Source organism: Lontra canadensis, unplaced genomic scaffold (assembly GCF_010015895.1).
Source record: "Lontra canadensis isolate GAN:19392208 unplaced genomic scaffold, GSC_riverotter_1.0 scaffold88, whole genome shotgun sequence".
Lineage (NCBI taxonomy): Eukaryota > Metazoa > Chordata > Mammalia > Carnivora > Mustelidae > Lontra > Lontra canadensis.
The window spans coordinates 6,612,604-6,633,231 of NW_022631082.1; the positions used below are offsets into that span (position 1 = coordinate 6,612,604).

Sequence of the window (20,628 nt, forward strand, 5' to 3'; positions counted from 1 at the left end):
CAAGCAGACAAACGGACATATTTACAGACATGGTCTGGCCAGACAGTCACACCCAGCACAGAGAGGCATGAACAAGCCATAGTCGGACATTCATAAACACACTGGCGCAGAGACACGCTGACAGAACTTGTTGGCTAGCGCACGTGCACACACACACACAGCCACAGAGCTCACATAGACCAGCCACACACACGCACGCACACACACAGCCACAGAGCTCACATAAACATACAGACCAGCCACAGACCACACACACGCACACACACACACACACATCACACAGGCAAGCTGTGGACCCCCCACACACAGACACACATACACACCAAACACAAAACAACAAATGCATATGGGTCAGCCACACGCAGCCTGTTGCCTATTGCCTAAACCGTGTGCACACACTCACCCACCTCCCGCCCCCCAAAGCAGAAGGCCCTCCACACCCCTGCAGGGTTGAGCCAACACACAGACACACGCACTGAGGAGACAGGCCTCACACACACTCTCACACGCCCTGACAGGCCAGCCACATGCAAACCCACAGCCGACCAGACACACACGCTCTCCTGGACCAGGCGAGTGCTGTGGGGCTCCGTGCTTCCCAGGCTGTTTCTGTGCCCCCCCATCCCCCCATCCCGGTTCTTCCTCTCTCCAAACATCACCCCCCCCAAACTTCCCTCCCTGCTGTTTGTCACTTCCCTTAGGAGGCCCAGCTCGTCAGCCTCAGTCCTTGGTGGGGTATGGGCTTACTTTCTCACCACATCCCCTGTAAAGGGGACACCCAGGATGTCAGCCATGCTCAGGCCCCCCCCAAGACCTCTCCAGCAGTGGGGAGGGGGGCAGAAGTAGTTTTGTAGGAAACTCCCCTCATGCCCAGCTGAGTCAGCCTGAGGAGACAGACTCTCCTTCCTGCTTCCAAGAAAACCCAGAAGCTTCCTCTCCAGGAGAGGGGGTGAGGGACCCCCAAACCGCAGAGGTAGGGGAAGGAGGTGGCTGGCAGGCCAGGGGTTCCTGGGGGAGGGCCTCGGTGATTCTCAGCCTCTTCCTGCCCAGCTGTCTGTCCACACCCAGGGGCAGGGACGCGGGAGGCTGGGTGCTATGACTTGTGGGTTCTCGCCCTGGCCTGCCCACTTGGCTGACTCACGGGCAGCCCCCAGCCCAGTTTCCTGGTGAGGGCCCGGTCGGTCAGTGGGGCTGGGGCAAGGGGGTCACCAGGCTATTTATAAGAAGGAGAAGTCCCTCAAGGCCAAAAGCCCCAGAGAGACCTGTGGGTGGGGGTGGGTGAACTTCCTCCTTATTCCTCTCCTCAGGCCCCGGGCCCCTGGGCGTTGGAGAAGTCTGGGCCCAGACTCCTCAGCCAGATGCTGATCTGAGGCCCAGGGGCTGGGCAGTACCCAGCTGCTGGTTTGGGCACCCGGGCTGGGTGGGGGAGGGGGCTCTCCTTACACCCTCCTCACAGCCGGCCTTGGCGCCAGCAGGGCGGCGTGAGGGGGTGGTGCCCAGGCCACAAGGGTGAGACTGGCAGGGGCCTGGAACCGGCTGTACCAGCTCGGCTGGGCCCCCGCCCTCCTTTGCCGGCCCAGTCCCCACCCCCTGCTCAAACACCCATGCGGAGTACAGGAGCAACCGGACCCCACTTCAGCAGGCTAGCCGCTCCCACCCCGACCCCCACCCCTCTGCCCTGTGCCCAGACCACTCCACTCCTCTGCCTCCTCTGCGGATTAAAATGAGACCCTGCAGGAAGGGGCCTGCAGACCTTGACATACACTTGGTACAGCATAAATGCCTCTCAGGTTATGAAAATCCACAAGACAGCTCCGGCATATTCTGACTCTAGTACTTGTAGTCAGGGGATATGGGGCAAGTTCCTTACCTCAGTGAGTCTCAGTTGTCTTGTCTGTTACATGGGGATACACACAAGCATTTCGCTGGGTGGTTGGAAGCAGGCAATGAGTTACTCTGTGTAAACCTCTTAGAAGAGGGCCTAGCTCATGGTTAGAGCCATGTAAGTGTTAGCTATTAAAATAATAATTATTATTTCTCAGTCTGTCTGCCTATCTTAAGTGTCTCTGAGTCTCACTGTTAGTCTGCATGACTCTAACCCTGCCCCCGGTTTGTCTCTCTGGGCATCTCTCCCTGCCCTGACCCCCGCCCCCACACATCCACTCTTCCTTGCTTCATCTTTGTCCTCCATCTCCACCCTCTTTGGGCCAGCCTCACCTCTCTGCAGGACTCCCCGCCCCCCCCCTGGCCAGGGCTGATTCACTGTGGCCTCCTGGCCTGTGGGACCTGCAGGTTGGCTTCCCAAGATGCTGCCCTCAGGCCAGACCTGCCCAGCCCCCCAACGCTGTCCGTTGCGCCCCCGCAGGGCCCGGCCAGATGTCAGCTGCAGTTATGAGCATGGGCGGGAGACGCAGGCCTGGCAGCGTGCCCGCCAGACTCAGCGGCCAGCCGCTGGAATCTCCCTTGAGCCTGGGGTGGGGTTAGGGGAGCAGTTCAAGCAAGAGGAGGAGGGGAGGGAGCACCCAGGGGTCACAAGGACCCTCCAAAGATGGGGATACCCCCAGCTTCTCATGGGACCTTCCTCCCTAACTTCGCTGCTCTGCTGGACTTCCCCCTGCCCCCACAAGTTCAGTTTCTCTTTTGCCTCTTTCATTTTCCTTCTCTCCCTCACACTGAGTGTGCTCTCCCCCTGCCCTATAAAGTCAGCCTAGCCCCTCAGCCTCTCTCTACCCTAAAGAAACCTCCATCCCCCCTGAAGATAGAGACTGATCTTTCACCTCTGGTTCTCTTGGCTCACATTCTGCTTGGAAGTCCCACTTTAAGTCTAACTAGGAGTCTCACCATCTAAACCTCCATATAGTGCTGGGGGAGGGGCACTGAGTTCCCTCAGATTCTCTCCCTTTGGATTTTCTGGCCTCCTCTGACTGAAGGAGACACCCGAAGGGGGAGGGACCCTCCCCCCCATTTCTGGATGGTCTGAATTCTGGATGGTTGACGGACCCCTAGACTAAAATAGGAGTAGGGCCCCTAGCCAACTGGTGTGAGGGAAGGAGCACCCCAGCCGCTAGCGATGTGGGGGGAAAGGCCCAGACCTCCTGCTGTAAAGGAAGGGGTACCCCACCCGAGGAAGGAGGCAGTCGTGCCAGCCCGCCTCGGCGCCGGGGGCGCCTCGAGGCATTGGCCCGCCCCTCCGCGCCCTGTCGGGCCGGGGGCGAAGTCCGACCCAGGCCCGCGGGCAGGCGGGGACCTGCCAGGCTGGGTCGGGCCGGGCTCGGCAGGACGCAGCCCCAGAGCAGCTGGGTGGGGCTCAGCGAGGCGGCCGTGGGGGCCTCGGGGGCGGCGGCGGGGCTGGTCGGGACTAGCCGTCCGGGGGCCCGGGCGCGCCCTGGGACCTGGCAGATACCCGGGCTCCCGGGTCCTGGCTCAAGGCCCCGGGACGGCGCTGGTCCCACCCCTTCCTGTGTCCTTATTTGGGCGCGGGAGAGAGCCTCCCGGGGCCGCCCCGCCCCCAGTTCAGCCCGCGGACTCCGGCCTGTTGTCATGGCGACCAGGCCCGCTCCCCCGTACGTCCCCCTCGGTCGGACTAATGGAATCGTCCCCGGACTGCCAGCCTCCGCGATCGCCAGCGGGTGCCGCGGGCTGAACCATTGCTGGTAGAGGGGTACAGTGATTGGAGGCCTCTACGGCTGAACGTGTTCTGTGCACCCTTGGCCTCCGCCGGGGTCGCACGTCCATGTTCCTCTTCTGAGGCAAGGAACCCGACCGGACCCAGGGCGGGGCACAGAGTCCCGGAGGATCGGAGTGACGGAGACAGGGCCGGGCTCCTTCCCCGGGGGCTGTTGCCACACTTCCTGCCGCGGCGCTCTTTCCCCAGCCTGTTTCTAAGGAAGGAGTGGGGTTGGGCGACCGCGCCCCGGCCGTCGGGGTAGGTACATGCACCAGGAGTCGACGCGGTGTTGGTCAAGCCCCGAGTCACTGGGGGAGAGCTTTGAGATGGGAGCAAAGTATACAGGCGCCTAGAAGTCACCCATAAGAGGGGGTGCCAATCATGGAAGGTCCAGTAGTCCAAATCCCCAGGATCCTCAAAAATCCCTCCTCTCAAGTCCCAGCTGGAAGACCCTGTGTCATTATCATCTCAGCTCTTAAGGTGTGTCCCGACTCTTTTAACTCTCCTTTATCAGGGCTTTGCAGATGACCCCAGTGACTCCCAACCTTTAACCCTAACCCCATCTTCTCTCCCCATCTTTTCCCCAGTATACCCCGGAATAATCACTTTCTTCATATCTATACCCCCTCCCCCCCATTCCTTTCCATTATGGAGGCCCTCAGTCTCTCTCATGAACTTCAGGACCCCTACTCATTTTTTGAGTAATCTCCTCCCTTCACCCTTTTGATTCCCCACCCCCTCACTTTTCCTGGATTCAGTCCCTCCAGTAAAAGTTCAAGTCCTTAACTACTCTGTACTCAGGACCCCCACACAATTACTGAATCAGGTATTTCCTTACCCCTCCTTCATTTACCCAGGCTAACCCTACTGTCTTACCTCTGCGGGGTCTCCCAGTGTATAATCAGCCCTCCAACCCCTCCGATACTCGGAGTCCCTCAGGCCTTTTCGTGTGCACCCTGTAGGACCCTCCCCCCGCGCCCCCCCAGACACACTTGCTTTGTATCGGTTCCTCGTATCCAGGGGAATCATCGCCTTCCCTGGAGTCCCTCCCCGTGTCTTGGACCAGCACCCCCTTCTTCGCACACCCCAGAGTCCCCCGAGCCCCTCCCCCTGCAGCCGCGCCGAGCCACCCAGCCCGTGGCCGCTGTTTACAAGGACACGCGCTTCCTGACAGTGACGCGAGCCGCCTCCTCCCCTTCCCCACGCTGGAGGAGGGGGGCGCGGGGGCCCGGCTCGCGAGAGGACCAATCGGAGCGCACTTCCGTAGCTGACAATAGCCGTATAAAGGCGTGTGGCTCAGGCTGAGCTGCCGGGACCTTGAGCGCGGCCAGGCCAGAATCGGAGTCAGCGGGGATCGGGGAGCAGGGGGAAGCGACACCAGGAAAGCGAGCGCACCAGACAGGGCAGAAGGGCTCGAGAAGCCGCACGGAGCTTCCGCGTACAGCCGCCGACCGGCCTCTCCCTGCCGGTGCCAGCTCCTGGGATCGCGCGTCCAGATACTGGTCCAGCCACTACCGTCGCGGACAGAGCGCCGCTCGCCGCAGCGAGGCCCGGGGCGGCCCCGCAGGGACCCCCCCAGACCGCCTGGGCCGCCCGGATGTGCACTAAAATGGAACAGCCCTTCTACCACGACGACTCATACGCAGCAGCGGGATACGGCCGGGCTCCGGGCGGCCTTTCTCTACACGACTACAAACTCCTGAAACCCAGCCTGGCGCTCAACCTGGCCGACCCCTACCGAAGTCTCAAAGCACCCGGGGCGCGGGGCCCGGGACCAGAGGGCAGCGGTGGCAGCAGCTACTTTTCCGGCCAGGGCTCGGACACAGGCGCATCGCTCAAGCTTGCCTCATCGGAGCTGGAGCGCCTGATCGTCCCCAACAGCAACGGAGTGATCACGACGACACCCACGCCTCCGGGACAGTACTTTTACCCCCGCGGGGGAGGCAGCGGCGGAGGTGCGGGGGGCGCCGGGGGCGGTGTCACCGAGGAGCAGGAGGGCTTCGCCGACGGCTTTGTCAAAGCCTTGGACGACCTGCACAAGATGAACCACGTGACGCCCCCCAACGTGTCCCTGGGCGCCAGCTCGGGGCCCCCGGCTGGGCCCGGGGGCGTCTACGCCGGCCCGGAGCCTCCTCCAGTCTACACCAACCTCAGCAGCTATTCCCCAGCCTCTGCGCCCTCTGGAGGCGCCGGGGCCGCCGTCGGGACTGGGAGCTCGTACCCGACGGCCACCATCAGCTACCTCCCACACGCACCACCCTTCGCTGGAGGCCACCCGGCGCAACTGGGCCTGGGCCGAGCAGCCTCCACCTTCAAGGAGGAACCGCAGACGGTGCCTGAGGCGCGCAGCCGCGACGCCACGCCACCGGTGTCCCCCATCAATATGGAAGACCAGGAGCGCATCAAAGTGGAGCGCAAGCGGCTGCGGAACCGGCTGGCGGCGACCAAATGCCGGAAGCGGAAGCTGGAGCGCATCGCGCGCCTGGAGGACAAGGTGAAGACACTCAAGGCCGAGAACGCGGGGCTGTCGAGCACTGCTGGGCTCCTCCGGGAGCAGGTGGCCCAGCTCAAACAGAAGGTCATGACCCACGTCAGCAACGGCTGCCAGCTGCTGCTCGGGGTCAAGGGACACGCCTTCTGAGCGTCCCGCGTACGGACATTCCCCCAGTCTGGACGACTGGGCGCACGCCTCCCAAGGGGCGAGGGGGCAGGCGGTGGGCACTGGCCCCCGCGGCACCGCAAACCACACTGGACTCCTGCCCGCCCGCTCTGCGCCCGGTCCTTCCACCTCGACGTTTACAAGCCCCCTTCCACGTTTTTTTGTATTTTTTTTTTTTCTGCTGGAAACAGACTCGATTCATATTGAATATAATATATTTGTGTATTTAACAGGGAGGGGAGGAGGGGGCGATCGCGGCGGAGCTGGCCCCGCCGCCCGGTACTCAAGCCCGCGGGGACACTGGGGAAGGGACCCCCGCCCCCTGCCCTCCCCCTCTGCACCGTACTGTGGATAAGAAACACGCACTTGGTCTCTAAAGAGTTTATTTTAAGATGTGTTTGTGTGTGTGTGTGTTTGTTGTTCCGACTTTTTATTGAATCTATTTAAGTAAAAAAAAAAAAATGGTTCTTTATTAATTTCTGTTGTCTTTTTTTCCAAGCCGGGAGGGAGGAGGGAGGAGAATAGTGGGCTGCCCCCACCCCACTCCTGTTTGTGACTCGGTCCGGTACCTGTATCCTCCTCACCAGCTCTACCTAAGCATCCTGCACTCGTAGGATGGTAGTCCAGGCGTCCAATCCTTCTCTTGTCCCCTGATCTCTGGGGTTGGAAGGTCCAGGGCGGGGACGCTGTCCATCCGCCCATCACCAGGGGGCAGGATGCCTGGGGCTAGACGCGCATTGCGCGGGCGCAGCCCCGCCCAGGTGCGCGCGCTGGGGCTTTCCCCGCTGACGCAGCGGAAGCGCTGCCCCTACATGGGCCGATTCTGTCCAGTGACGCGACGGCGGTCTCCGGGCAGATTCCGGGAATCCCCTCCCCCGCTCTGCCCGGCAGGGCTGCGGCGCCGGGAAGGGGGCCGGGATTTTCCCAGGCAGGCGGCTGCCGGGGCCCGGAAAGCCCCAGGCCTGGGTCCAGAGCGTCCGCGGTGGGAGGGCCATACTCCTGGGTCCCGGAGCCAACCCAGAGACTGCCCCATCGGGTTGGCGTCCCGGCCCCGCCGCGCCCACGCGCGCTCCGTCTGACCTGACCTGGGCGGGGGGTTGCTGCAGCCTTCGTTGCCGCCGCGGTACCCCCACCCCTGCCAGGAAGGGCGGCGCCCGCCTGCCAATTTCCCCTCCCGGGTGCCAGGTTGGGAGCAGGGCGACTGCCAGGTCTGGTCCTGCCGGGGCGGCTGCTTGGGCGGCCGGGCGCCGTCGTCGCCGCCGCCGCCGCCCTCTCGCGGGACGCCCGCCCCCGCAGCTGGGAAAGGTGGGAGGGCTGCTGGTACGTCCGCAGGGGGTCTAGCTGGCTTCGGAGCTGGAAGCCCCCAGAACAGCGGAGAAAAACACAGGCTGAGAAACCGCAGGGGTGGGGTGGGCAGAACAGACAATTCATTAATTCATTTATGAACCTTGGAGACACTGCCTGGACCGTGGCAGACAGACAATAAACAAACATGATTCGGAGATGGTGGTAAGTGCTAGCAAGGGAAAAAAACAGGTCAAAGGAGGAGTGATGGGGCAGGGGAGGTGAGCTGCTTTGGAGAATGGATTGGAAACGTGGACCTTTAATGATGAGACTTTTCATTTTTAAAGCCAGGTCCTGGGACAACAACGTTCTGGGCAAGAGGGAACAGTACGTGCAAAGTTCCCGTGGCCAGAACAAGATCAGTCTGTTAAAGAACAGCAAGAAATCATTGTGTGCCTGGATTCAAGTGAACCAAGAGTGGGTAGATGAGGTCAGGGAAATCCATGGACGGCCTTGGGGAAGGACTGTAGATAAAATTCCAAGGCCCAGATGAGTGTTTTGGAGGGTTAATAATCTAGATAGCAATCCTGTGGAAGGAAATGGGGGTTCAGAATGGCAAAACCACTTGCACAGCATCAAACTGCACTCTTGGGAACATTCTGGCTCCTAATACCTGCCTCCCAGCCTAATGGTCATCCTTCCTCCTCAGGAGCAGGTGGGCAACCCTTCCAACCTGGAGTGGGCCAGAGCTTACAACAGGGCCTGTACACGGAGCTCAAGCTCCCACTCCCGGTTCTGCTCTTAGGACTGGGTCACCCCTCCTTTCTTCCCGCCCAGGGACAGTCCTAATAACTACTAACTGGGCCCCAAGCTTCACATACTGTGTTGCATTTAATGTGCATGGTGATGTTGAGTTAGTTGTCTTTATTCTTATCTGACTGTTGAACAGACCCAGGAAAAATCACAGCTCTTGAATGGTATTTGAACACAGGCTGGCTGATGGCAAAGAGTGGGTGTTGTCCTGTGTGGTCAGGTTTTAGGACACAGGCCATCCTGGGGCTTGCTCCCAGCAAGGGGCCAACAGCCTACCCGCACTCCCCCCAAAGTACCCTCTGGTCAAGGAGAAAGAGGAAGCAGTGAGCATGAGGTAAGGCTCCCACCTTGTGGTGAAAATAAGTAACTACAGGGTCAATTTCCCAGGGAGAAGGGGCGGAGTTAGCAAGGACACCAGGACAGACCACACAGATGGAAACTCATGTCTGTCCTAATACTTTATTGGTCACCTCTAGGCCTGTGCCCAGCTAGATGGGTCCAAGGAGGGGCTCACAATTCACCAATTCCCAGTGGGGAGAATGAGAAGGCCCTGGCCAAGCCCTCCAGGGTCATGGACTATGGTGTTTGAAGGGGCGAGTCTGGCCTTTCCTGGGTCAGCAATGGGGTATCCAGGTAGAGGCGCAGGTGGAGGCCAACAGCCCAGGCTTTCCACCTGTCTGCAGTCTAGTTGTGTTTGGAGAAGTATTCCTTGCTGCCGTCCACGTTAGGCTTGATTGTGTCACTGCCTGGCTTCCAGCCAGCGGGACAGACTGTGGGAAGACACAGGGATGCACATGTGATGCTAGAGCCACATCTTCGAGGCAGGGCAGTATGAGGGGATGAACAGAGGCAAAGCAAGAGCTGGAGTGGCAGAAGAAAAAGCCCAGAGCCGAGTGGTACAGCCCCAAGGCCGTACAGCACACTGGGAGAAGCTCTTTAAGCCCGGATACAGGATGTTCTGGCTGACAATTCAATTTCTTTTTGACCTCCCCTACACTTTTTTCTTTTCCTTTTTTTTTTTTTTAAAGATTTTATTTATTTGACAGAGAGAGAGAAATCACAAATAGGCAGAGAGGCAGGCAGAGAGAGAGGGGAAGAAGAGGGAGGAAGCAGGCTCCCTGCGGAGCAGAGAGTCCGATGGATGTGGGGCTCTCATCCCAGGACCCTGGGATCATGACCTGAGCTGAAGGCAGAGGCTTTAACCCATTGAGCCACCCAGGTGCCCCCCCACACTGTTTTTTAAAGATTTATTTATTAGAGAGAGACAATGCATGAGAGTGCGGGGGGGGGGGGGGGGAATGGGGGGGGGGGGGGAATTGAGAATCCTCTAGCAGGCTCCCTGCTGAGTGTGGAGCCTGACAAGGGGCTGGATCCCAGGACCCTGAGACCATGACCTGAGCCGAAACCAAGAGTCAGACACTTAACTGAGCCACCCCGCCACCCCTCTTTTTGACCCCTTTAATACTGCTTCTCCCTCAGTCACAGACCCACTGGACATGGAGGGCCTGGGATCAGGCTGTGTCCTGCACATGAGAAGGTCTCTGATTTGACTAGTATTATTCCAGCTCGACCTGGTACATACCTTCTCAGATACCTTCGATAGATCTGTTACCTCCCAGCCCCCACCGTCATATTGGGGTGTCTCCCCCTCCAGACTAGACAAGTCCTGCAGACAAGGTTCTGAAATGGGTCCCTCACAACTGACAGGGCAGGCAGGCAGTGTCTGCCTGAGGGCTGAGGGTGTACCCACATATGAACACAGGTGAACATGTGTCTGCTTACCTTCCCCATGCTCATCCGTGTACTGTAAGGCCTGAACCAGCCGCAGAACTTCATCCACAGAGCGCCCCACAGGCAAATCATTGACAGTGATCTGGCGAAGGACACCCTTGCCATCGATGATAAAGAGGCCCCTGAAGATATCAGGGTTCATGGTGAGGAGCTGAGAGTTCCCACTGCCAGGGCCAGGGGGGAGGGAGTATGGACTCCCTAGCGGCCACAGGGCTGGGGGCAGGAAAGACAGTGCCCAAGCGTTGTCCCCTCACCCTGAGGACTGAGGGCTTTCTGGGGGCTCCACAGTACCTGTAGGCAATGCCCTCATCCTTCTTCAGCACACCATAATCTTCAGATAAATTTCTGGTTACATCAGCCAGCAGAGGAATATTCAGGGGGCCCAAGCCTCCTTCCTTCCTAGGAGTGTTGATCCTAGGGGTGAAAGAGACCGGTCTGGGACCTCCAGATGTCTGACACAGCAGGGTCCTCCCCCTGGGGCTCTGGGTATGATAAAGGCTGGAGAGGGGGTGCTGGAGCTGAGAGATAAGGGTGTAGCCTCCCCACCCACCGCACCCTGAGAGGGTACAGGGGCTCTTTCCCACAGCTGGGAAGACTCAGCCAAGGCTCCAGGTCCAGCAAAGGGCATTTACATTCGCTGGTGGCCTCCCACATCTTGGGGCAGAAAGCCTGCCTCAGCATCCCCCTCCTCCTCACTCTAGCTCTGTTCGCTGGGGCCCAGCCCTTCACTGTCTAGAACTGGAGTTTCCACCTTCTTGAAATAGTTATTGGAAGGGAGGTTGTGTTGCCCTAAGTGAGATAAAGCATCTCCAAGTCTCTGGGCCGAGCAACTAGTTTTCAGATGCTAATTACTGCCATCATCATTAAGGACTTAGGCGTCCTTAATTCTACTATTTTCAAGATGGGGGAAAGGGAGGCCCAAATGTTGGGCAACACCCACAGGAACACACAGCTCGGACCCCCGGAGGATGGACGCTTGGCTGCATCCCCCCTCCCTGCCCGTCCCAGCTCATACCAAGCCAGGTGGGTGAACTGAGAGTCGACAGAAACCCCCAGCACCTCACAGCCCAGCTTGCGGAAGTCCTCCGCCCGCTCGCTGAAAGCGATGATCTCCGTGGGGCAGACAAAGGTGAAGTCCAGCGGGTAGAAAAAGAGGACCAGGTATTTCCCTGCGGGAGGGAGTGGGGATAGACAAGGAGTTAGGCCTCTGCTCTCTGGGCCCCACCCCCACCTGGGCCCACTCCCGGCCGCCCTCACCTTTGTAGTCGCAAAGCTTCACCTCCTTGAAGGCGCCGTCCACCACGGCGGTGGCCTGGAAGGGCGGGGCGGGCTTTCCGATGTACGCCTTGCCAGAGGCCATGACTGAAAGCTGAGAACCCCCCCGGCCCGGTCAGTGCACCCGGGGAAGACCCTTTGTACTCCCTTCCCAAGGTCACGCTGCGTGCTGGGCTCCGTTATCCAAAGAGAGGCAGAAGCTGCAGCACTACCCACACCCTCCGGGGTACCTGGCCTGCGCGGCCTTAAAACCGCAGGAGACCCGCCCCCCTGACCAGCAAAAGCGGCCCGGCTGCAGCCGCCAGGGGCCCTCCCATTAGCGTGTCGGCCTGAGCGCCCTGGCGCTAGCCCACCGCTCCAGGTGGAGACCCCGCGAGCAGGGGGCGGGAGCTCGGCGATGCGGCCTGTACTGCAAGGCCAAGGCCTTAGCTTCCCCCTGCAAGGACAAAGGCGGCCACTAAAGCGACCGGAAAACAAAAGCTGCAGCATTGAGGTCTGGACCCGGCCGGAGCTGCTCTGCGGGGGCTCCCCAGAGCCCGGTGCCCTCCAGGTATCCATACCTGCGTGGGCAAGGGCGGCACGCACAGACTAGCAGACGCGCGAACACGCGTTCTCAGCACCGAGTGCGCCCTGGGCCTGGGTGCTTTTTATGCGCGGCCCGAACCATGACGCATAGGGCGGGGGGGTGTGGGCGGACGAGTGGAGCGGTCGGGTCCACTGCAACCGCGGGAGGGGGGTTGGGGAGCGAAGCGGCCGGGTCCACGCGCCGGCAAGCGGCGGGAGGAGTCGCGGGGCCGTGGGCCCCGACCACTGCCACCGCTGATGGGGGTAGTGCGGGCACCACATACCCCGCGAGGAGCTCCTCGGAGCGCGCCCGAGTCGGTTGGAGTCCGGCATGGCCGGGAGCCCGACTGACTTACTACTGCCGCTTCTGATTCTCCTGCTGCTGGGGACCCCTGCCCAGGTCTCCCGCGACTACCATTACTTTGGCGAGAAGAGCGGAGGCGACACCTGGGAGGAGCTGCGGCTGCAGCATCAGGAGAAAGGTAACCGCACGCCGCGGGTGTGATGGTGCGGAAAGGTGCCCCATTGCCCCACTTTGCCAGCTGGCTGCAAAGAGACCCTCCTTCAGGGAATTCCCATCTCTCCCCATCTGCGCACTGGCGTACCACCCTCCCTCCCCCCGCCCTTGGGCTGGTTACTTTTCTCTGAGGCTCAGTGTCCTTATCTGTAAATTGAAACAGAGACTGACTTGAAGCCTCTTAAGGGGAAGAGGGGACATGGGTAGGCAATAATTCCCAAGCAGACACAACCGTAAACTCAGGGATGTGTGCTAGGAAGGGTGGAGATAGAGAAAGGAGGGGGAAGGTAAACGTCTGAAATCAGAGAAGGGCCGACTGAAGAGGATGGCTAACCAGTGCAGCGGGAAGCCAGCAAAAGCCAAGAATGCAAAGATTTAGGGGGAAGAATGTGCCAGGGAATGGGAACAGCAAGTGCCAAAGCCAAAGGGCTGGACGGAGGAAAAGAAAGAGGCCAGTGTTGTCTGCTGAGGCTTGGTAAGGCGAGAAGTGTTCGGACTTTGTGAGCTGCAGAGTTGGGATAAGACCTGTTTCCTAGTGGTATAGGGAGGTGTCCATAAAAGAGCATTGTAAAGAGCCCCTCCCATAAACACTCAGAAGGTTGTAGCTGCTTGAAAAGTGGTCATAATAGTTGTTTTTGTGCTACATACTAGCACATTGCCAGAGGCTTTCCGTACCTTCATTATATTATGCCAATTATATCATTTAATTTACCACCTGGCAGCCTTGCTGGTTAGGGGGCACTCTGCCTACTGAACAGGCCCATTATCACACCCCTGAAGACATAAGTCAGCTTCAGATGGTGGGCACCAAGGGTGTTGTATCATGTTCCCAAATGGACAGGCTGGAACAGGTGGGAAGTGTTAGTTTGCAATTCCTCTGGGTCACACACCAGATGTATAAGCTCAAAGGGTGGGTTGCTTTCTGTAGGTCTCAGTTTCCCCACCTGGGAATGATGAGGAAATTAAATGAGATCATCTGTGGGGGGCGAGTGCCTGGCACAAAGGCAGAGCTCAACGAACAGGAGATGTCGTTAGTGTCTTTATCCTCCTGCCTTCCTAGAGGAGGGAAGGGGGTAGATTCCCCCCTACCTGGCCCTCCATCCCTAGAAGTGGAGGACTCCATCCTTGGCCCTTGGGGAAAGTGGCGCTGTTTCTGCGACCTGGGCAAGCAGGAGCGCAGCCGCGAGGTCCTGGGCACGGCGCCGGGCCCTGTGTTCATGGACCGCGAGAATCTGGTGCAGGTGCGGCCCTGCAGGCAACAGGATTGTTCCTCCTGCAAACCAACCGACTGCGACTGGAGGCCCTGAACCCGGGTGAGAGACTCGCGCAGAGGAGGCGGGGCCAGGGCGGGCTGTTAAGTCCCCAGTTGAGAGTCCCCAGGGTGGGCAGGGAGAAGAAGGGTGGGACCGCGAGGGAGGGGGAATTCGAGGAGGGTCTTGAGGGCTGAAGCTAGAAGATGGTGGGGAAGGGAGAGCTGAGTCAGGAACAGTGAGCCCCCGCGGATATCCGGGGAGAAAGGAAGAAAGATGGTGAGGGGCAGAGAGGGGGAATTTGAAATGGAAGAACTGCGACCCTGAGGAAGTATGAGCCTGATGTGGGCCAGGGACCTACCTACAGACTGAGGCCGTGAGCCGGCTGAGACTTGAGAACTGGGGGACATGAACCCAGTTGAACTGGGGGGAATGGCCCTGCCTGTTGGGCACAGACTGTCAGCAGAAGTCTGTTGATATTGGGGATCACAGTTGGGAGGGGGTGGGTGGGGGAGGCTTAGCCCCAGTCAGAGGTTAGGAAGCAGAGTGGGGGCCGGAGCAAGGCGGCCCTGGTGCCGAGAGGGCTAAGACTGTGTGGAGTGGCAGGGACAGGGACTACAAAGAGCCAGCATTCAGATGGACAGAGACCCAGTAATGTAGACACTGACAGTATTCTGGCAATATAGTGGTATTTGACCTTCAAGGCCCTGACTGGGCCAAATTCTCCAAAGTCTGCGTCAGTTTCCCCTATCCTCCTACCAGCCCCGACGGGCGGGGCGTCAGGGACTCCGGGGCGGAGCTTGGAAAGCGACCCCGCCCACCCCGGTCCGCCAAAGAGCAGGGCCGTCGGCCTTGGGAACTACAATTCCCAGGAAGCCGTACGGCAGGAGCTTCGGTGGCGCCTGCGCAAACTCCAACGGCGGCAGAAGCGTCGGCGGCGTGTCCTCGGCACCGATTGGTCGGGAGCGAGAGCGGTTTTGGGCCCGCGGAAAACGCGCGCCTAGACCTGAGCCTGCAGACTCGTTCTTGCCGCTGGTGGCGGCGGTAAAGGCGGCATGGATCTCAGCGAGCTGGACAGAGACAGTACGGGCCGCTGTCGCCTGAACTCGCCTGTGCCCGCGGTGTGCCGCAAGGAGTCCTGCGCCCTGGGCGTCGATGAAGCGGGCCGGGGCCCGGTGCTGGGTGCGCCCCCGGGGCTGGGCTGGGGGAGGGGCGTGATAAAGGGAATGCTGATTGCACTGGAACGGAAGCCGGGTTTGTACCGTACCCGGGGAGGGGGGTGATAGTGGCGATGGCACTGAAGAAAGCGGAGATAATGGAATAGAGATAGCGGTTTTCACAGGCTCACTGGTTGGATCCCCGCTTCTCTAGGCCCCATGGTCTACGCCATCTGTTACTGCCCCCTGTCCCGCCTGGCAGATCTGGAGGCCCTGAAAGTGGCAGGTGAGCTCGAGGTGTGAGTCTCGGGAGGTGGTTCCGGGGCGGGTGCAGACTGGAGAGGGAGAACAGGAGCTGGGAGAACCAGTCGATTCCCTTCTCTCCCAACCCTCCTCCCAGACTCAAAGACCCTATCGGAGAGCGAGCGGGACAGGCTCTTTGTGAAAATGGAGGAGGACGGGGACTTTGTGGGCTGGGCATTGGACGTGCTGTCTCCAAACCTCATCTCTACCAGCATGCTTGGGCGGTGAGGGACCTCTGGGAGGGGCCAGGGTGGAGGGGCAGCCAGCACGGGTTGGAAGGGATTAGTATTTGGATCGGGGTTGACTGGGTTCTGTCTCCCACTGCAGGGTCAAGTACAACCTGAATTCCCTATCCCATGATACAGCCATTGGGCTGGTGCAGTATGCCTTGGATCAGGGTGTGAAAGTTGCCCAGGTGAGCTAACATAGATCTCAACATTTAATTTTTTGATCCCAGTAAAAATTAAATCTGGGAAGTTCAGTGTCAAGTGCATAAGAGAGAGAGATTAAATTACCAGAGGGAAATATAAGTTGGCATTGCATCCAGTACTCTGCGGCAAAGAACAGGCTGTTTTGAGAGAATAACAAGGATAAATATGCTTGAGATAGGGAACGTAACAAGGGAGGCTTTGCTGAGGAGATGGCCGAGGTCCAGGACTGAAACATGGCGCTGATGGTGCAGTACTAGAGCAGACAGACAAGGGCTCTGCCCTCTGGGGTTCATGGCCAAGTCAGGGAACACAGATGGTCAGCTGGTAAGCAAATAATAAAGGTGATTTCTGAGGATAAAGGCAATGGAGATCACCAATATCATCTTTTTACTCTAGCTGAGGTCTCCCTGTTGCTGTCTGGCATATTTGGCATGGTCCCACCCCAGGGCCTTTGCACTGGCTGTTCTTTCTGCCTAGAATCCTCTTTCTGAGATCTCCCCATGACTCATTCCCTCATCTCTTTCAGGCCTTTATTCAGATGTCACCACATCAGAGTGAACTCTCTGAATCTCTCCTACCACTGTTTAAAATGAAAACCCTTCCTGGGGTGCCTGACTGCCTCAGTCGGTAGAGCATGGGACTCTCAATCTCAGTCATGAGTTCAAGCCCTGAGTTGTACGTAGACCTTACTTAAAAAAAAAATTAAGTAGAGGGGTGCCTGGGTGGCTCCATGGGTTAAGCCTCTGCCTTCTGCTCAGGTCATGATCTCAGGGTCCTGGATTGAGCCCCGCTTCAGGCTCTCTGCTTGGCAGGGAGCCTGCTTCCCCATTTCTCTCTGCCTGCCTCTCTGCCTACTTGTGATCTCTGTCAAATAAATAAATAAAATCTTTTAAAAAAATGAGAAGGAATAAAATGATAATTTTTCCCAACTCCCCAACTCTCCCCTGCCCTTTATTATTTATGTTTTTTCTTGTCTGTGGCCCTCACCAGGGTGTCTGCTCTATGAAGACAGATTTTTGCCTGGTGTGTTTACTGCCATATTCCTGGCATCTGGTGGGGCCATGGTATGCATTAGGTGCTCAGTGAGTGTGTAGAATGTATTCAGCTCGATCAGGAAGCCTCTTTTGGAAGGGACTATTTTTTCTTTTTTTTTAAGATTTTATTTATTATTTACTTGATAGACAGAGATCACAAGTAGGCAGAGAGAGAGGGAAGCAGGCTCCCTGCTGAGCAGAGAGCCTGATGCGGGGCTCGATCCCAGGACCCTGGAATCATGACCTGAGCCGAAGACAGAGGCTTTAACCCACTGAGCCACCCAAGCGCCCCAGGAGGTTTTTGTTTTGTTTTGTTTTGTTTTGTTTTTAAATAATCTCTGGGGGGTGCCTGTATGGCTTAGTCGGTTAAATATCTGCCTTCAGCTCAGGTCATGATCCCAGGATCCTGGGATTGGGTCCCCTATCAGGCTCCCAGTTCAGCAGGGAGCCTGCTTCTCCCTCTGCCTGTCTCTCTCTCTCTCTCTTTCATACACAAATAAATAAATAGAATTTTAAAAAAATAATTTTCTTTTATTTATTTATTTATTTGACAGAGATCACAAGTAGGCAGAGAGGCAGGCAGAGAGGGGGAAGCAGGCTCCCTGCCAAGCAGAAAGCCTGATGCGGGGCTTGATCCCAGGACCCCGAGATCACGACCCCAAGCCGAAGGCAGAGGTTCAAGCCACTGAGCCACCCAGGTGCCCCTAAATAAATAGAATCTTAAAAAAATAATAATAATCTCTACACCTGATGTGGGATTCAAGTTCATGACCTCAAGATCAAGAGTCACATGTTCTGCCAACTGAGCCAGCCAGGTGCCCCCAGAGGGGACTTTTGAGCAGAGATACCTGAGAGGGCTACAGCCTGGGGATGAGCTGAGAGAAGAATATTCCAGGCACAGGGGCAGCCAGTGTAAATGCTATGAGGCTGGATCACTTACGCAGTTATGTTTCCAGATGTTTGTTGACCGGATACGTTTCTGTCCCCACGGCAGGTATTTGTGGACACTGTAGGGCCGCCAGAATCTTACCAGAAGCGGCTGCAGCAGCACTTTCCCGGCATTGAGGTGACAGTCAAGGCCAAGGCGGATGCCCTCTACCCTGTGGTCAGTGCTGCCAGTATCTGCGCCAAGGTTAGGCTCCTATTGACCGCGGCCCGTTCCTAACCGTCTCCCTGGGCAGAGGGCAGGCGTGCCTGCTTTGTGGGGAGGGAGATCCCAAGTTTTTATCTTGCCCACAGGTAGCCCGAGACCAGGCTGTAAAGAACTGGAACTTTGTGGAAGATCTCCAGGGCCTGGATGCAGATTATGGCTCCGGTTACCCCAATGGTGAGCAGATGACAGCTGCCTTGAGACAGTGGTAGTGGCAGCAACACTGACGGGGCAGGGTTGAGCACGCTTCTACGGTTTTCCGTGTTGCGCTCCTTCTGCTGCGCAGTGGAGGAGCCCAGGGCTCAGATGGGAGCCACTTGCTGATGGCCAGCCTGTAGCAGAGCTGGTTCCAGCGGGCAGGCTCGGTCCTCCCTCCTGTCTCCCTCCCGCCTGTCTCTCTGGAGCTCCATTGAGGGCCTGACACCCTTAGTGGGCATCTGTCTATTTGTTAAGGGGAGAGGGGCAGGAGCGAGAAGTGTCAGCCCATGTCCAGTTAAATCTGGCTTAAATCTAGTGTTTTCTTCCCAGTTATGAGGCTCACTCTCCTCACCTGTATGGTAGGTGATCTTGTGCCCATCTCCCTGCCTTGAGTAGATTTCAAGAATCAGTGGCTGAGTTCAAGGAGCCCTCTGGTCCTTCTGAGGCCCAGGGAGGGACGGGCAGGTGGGTGGGGAGACATGGCAAGTCTGTGACTGGAACTTAGGTGAGGCCAAAGTAAGGAAACCAGGTCCAGGCCAAAGACAGCCTGGCCACAGTCCATGCTTACTGAGCACCTGGTATGTGTCTGAGCCCTTGGGATGGAGCCATGAACAAGATAAACAAGGACCTCACTGTCCCCACTGAGGTCCCCGTTTTGGGGGGAATGATGGCCATTAATACCATGGTCCACAGATGCTCATTTAATGACCATTGTCCTTGATGGGGGTGAAGGGATGTCTCAGAGGCAGTCTCCCTAAACTACCTGGAGTACCCGTTGGCGGGTAGAGTCAGGCAGCTCCCCACACAAAGGTTCTGAGGCAGGAATGGGTCTCGAACAGTGGGAGAGGCCTCCGGTACTCTGGCGGCCTGAGCTGAGGTAGTGGGACCTCAGATGCCAGGCCAAGGAACTCGGACATTGCGTCAGGGCTCAAGGGCCGTTGCCGTTGTCCACCCCACCCTTCCTGTCCCTCAGATCCCAAGACAAAAGCGTGGTTGAGGAAGCACGTGGAGCCTGTGTTCGGCTTCCCCCAGTTTGTCCGGTTCAGCTGGCGTACAGCCCAGAGCATCCTGGAGACGGAGGCCGAAGGCGTTTTGTGGTGGGTGTCCTGCAGGGGCCGTGATGAAAGCGGGAGGGAGGCCAGGGCTCAGCTCCCAGTGGGAATCCCCCTCCTCCCACACCCCGAAGTGGCCAGTGTCACCACCTCTCCCACAGGGAGGACTCGCCGACGGGGGATCAGGAGGGACCCGGGAGGATCATGTCCTACTTCAGCAAAAGCCCCCAAACCCTCCCGCGCCTCCCACACCGGTACTTCCAGGAGCGAGGCCTGGAGTCGGCCACCACTCTCTAGGAACCAGCCCGTTCTCCCTTGATATGCGCCCCCACCCCAGCCCACCCCTGCCCCATTTGTGATTAAAGTTCTTTACGGAAAGCTCGGTATTTGGTTGTTCTCTGCAGTGGAAGTAGGTTGGGAGTGTGCTCGACGGCTGGCCTCAGCCACAGACTTCTGGAACATAAACATGATGGGCCCTGGCTGGTTGATTTTATTTTTTATTTTTAATTTCTTTTTTTAAGATTTACCTATTTGGAAAAAAAAAAGATTTGAGAGAGACAGCACGTGGGTGTGTGGAGCGAGGGCAGGGAGAGGCAGAGGGAGATGGAGAAAGAATGTCAAGGGGACTTTGATGCTGAGCATGGAGCCCGACACGGGGCTTGATCACACAACCCCTGAGGTCACAACCTGAGCCAAAACCAAAAGTTGGACCTTTAACCGACTGTGCCACCCAGGGACCCCTATTTTAGTTTTTATTTTTTTTTAAGGTTTTATTTATTTATTTGACAGGCAGAGATCACAAGTAGGTGGAGAGGCAGGCAGAGAGAGAGGAGGAAGCAGGCTCCTCACTGAGCAGAGAGCCCGATGCGGGGCTCGATCCCAGGACCCTGGGATCATGACCCAAGCCGAAGGCAGAGGCTTTAACCCACTGAGCCACCCAGGTGCCCCGACCTAATCACCTCTTAATACCATTATCTGTGGGAATTAGGATACCAACCTGAATTTTGGGGGAACACACATTCAGGCCACAGCAGGTACCTTTTGTCTTTCTGGAGATAGCCTGGCATGTTACAAAATAGATGTGCGGTTACTTCCCTAAGTTTGTTGTTGTTTTACGAATGCAAACACTCTAGCCTAGGTAGCACGCATTCATTACTCTTCACCAAGTCTCCGAAGTAATTCCAAATGTGCCTAAAAACGTTCTTCATTCCCTTCTAGCTGCAGAGTCCTCGGTGTGACTGTCCTGTGGCTTATTTAATGCTTAAGAGACATTGAGTTGTTGCCCGGCTTCTGTTAGACATGTACAGCGGAGAAGGACCAGGGTGGGCCATCATTTCTCATGCAGTTTTGTCTGTAGGGTAAAATTCCCAGGGGTGGGCTTGCTGGGTTAGAATCTGTGTCGTTTGTAATTTGGAGAGATATTAGCGAATTCCTGTCTGTGAAGACTTGCATGCACCCGTTGGCAATGTAAGTAAGCACTTAT

General features: G+C 57.8%; 3 protein-coding genes and 1 long non-coding RNA gene across 5 annotated transcripts; 3 read left to right on the forward strand and 1 right to left on the reverse strand.

The window, feature by feature from the left end:
• The first annotated feature begins 4,968 nt into the window (after nucleotides 1-4,968).
• JUNB (JunB proto-oncogene, AP-1 transcription factor subunit) lies at nucleotides 4,969-6,793 on the forward strand. Its single transcript, XM_032884132.1, has one exon. It carries the CDS (start codon nucleotides 5,265-5,267, stop codon nucleotides 6,306-6,308), a length of 1,044 nt encoding a protein of 347 aa, XP_032740023.1. The 5' UTR covers nucleotides 4,969-5,264; the 3' UTR covers nucleotides 6,309-6,793.
• Nucleotides 6,794-6,950: 157 nt separating this feature from the next.
• Nucleotides 6,951-8,221, forward strand: LOC116883140. The gene is made up of 2 exons (XR_004385730.1): nucleotides 6,951-7,835; nucleotides 7,958-8,221. It is a non-coding gene; the product is annotated as an uncharacterized LOC116883140 (long non-coding RNA).
• A 642-nt stretch (nucleotides 8,222-8,863) lies between these two features.
• PRDX2 (peroxiredoxin 2) lies at nucleotides 8,864-12,166 on the reverse strand. Its single transcript, XM_032884135.1, has 6 exons — nucleotides 12,050-12,166; nucleotides 11,472-11,583; nucleotides 11,230-11,383; nucleotides 10,506-10,628; nucleotides 10,206-10,336; nucleotides 8,864-9,193 (listed from the first exon to the last, which is right to left on the reverse strand). Exons 2-6 carry the CDS (start codon nucleotides 11,572-11,574, stop codon nucleotides 9,108-9,110), a joined length of 597 nt encoding a protein of 198 aa, XP_032740026.1. The 5' UTR covers nucleotides 11,575-11,583; nucleotides 12,050-12,166; the 3' UTR covers nucleotides 8,864-9,107.
• Nucleotides 12,167-12,256: 90 nt separating this feature from the next.
• RNASEH2A (ribonuclease H2 subunit A) lies at nucleotides 12,257-19,525 on the forward strand. Of its 2 annotated transcripts, XM_032884134.1 has the most exons (10): nucleotides 12,424-12,535; nucleotides 13,631-13,883; nucleotides 14,583-15,002; nucleotides 15,192-15,263; nucleotides 15,378-15,504; nucleotides 15,608-15,695; nucleotides 17,740-17,877; nucleotides 17,985-18,072; nucleotides 19,067-19,190; nucleotides 19,307-19,525. In XM_032884134.1, the coding sequence occupies exons 3-10, from the start codon at nucleotides 14,876-14,878 to the stop codon at nucleotides 19,440-19,442; spliced, it is 900 nt and encodes a 299-aa protein (XP_032740025.1). In that variant the 5' UTR covers nucleotides 12,424-12,535; nucleotides 13,631-13,883; nucleotides 14,583-14,875; the 3' UTR covers nucleotides 19,443-19,525. The 2 variants fall into 2 exon arrangements, with proteins under 2 accessions (XP_032740024.1, XP_032740025.1); XM_032884133.1 differs by lacking the exons at nucleotides 13,631-13,883; nucleotides 14,583-15,002 and having other exon boundaries at nucleotides 12,257-12,535.
• The last annotated feature ends 1,103 nt before the right edge of the window (nucleotides 19,526-20,628 follow it).

What these genes read in the sequence shown, in the direction of transcription:
- PRDX2 (XM_032884135.1), bottom strand. Translation starts at nt 11,574, where the DNA reads ATGGCCTCTGGCAAGGCGTACATCGGAAAGCCCGCCCCGCCCTTCCAG. An exon ending in GATGAGGGCATTGCCTACAG is followed by an intron (nt 10,337 to 10,505) that starts GTACTGTGGAGC and finishes TGATATCTTCAG; the next exon opens with GGGCCTCTTTATCATCGATG. An exon ending in CACGGATGAGCATGGGGAAG is followed by an intron (nt 9,194 to 10,205) that starts GTAAGCAGACAC and finishes GTCTTCCCACAG; the next exon opens with TCTGTCCCGCTGGCTGGAAG.
- JUNB (XM_032884132.1), top strand. Translation starts at nt 5,265, where the DNA reads ATGTGCACTAAAATGGAACAGCCCTTCTACCACGACGACTCATACGCA.
- RNASEH2A (XM_032884133.1), top strand. Translation starts at nt 12,385, where the DNA reads ATGGCCGGGAGCCCGACTGACTTACTACTGCCGCTTCTGATTCTCCTG. An exon ending in GGAGGCCCTGAAAGTGGCAG is followed by an intron (nt 15,264 to 15,377) that starts GTGAGCTCGAGG and finishes CCCTCCTCCCAG; the next exon opens with ACTCAAAGACCCTATCGGAG. An exon ending in TGGCTCCGGTTACCCCAATG is followed by an intron (nt 18,073 to 19,066) that starts GTGAGCAGATGA and finishes CCTGTCCCTCAG; the next exon opens with ATCCCAAGACAAAAGCGTGG.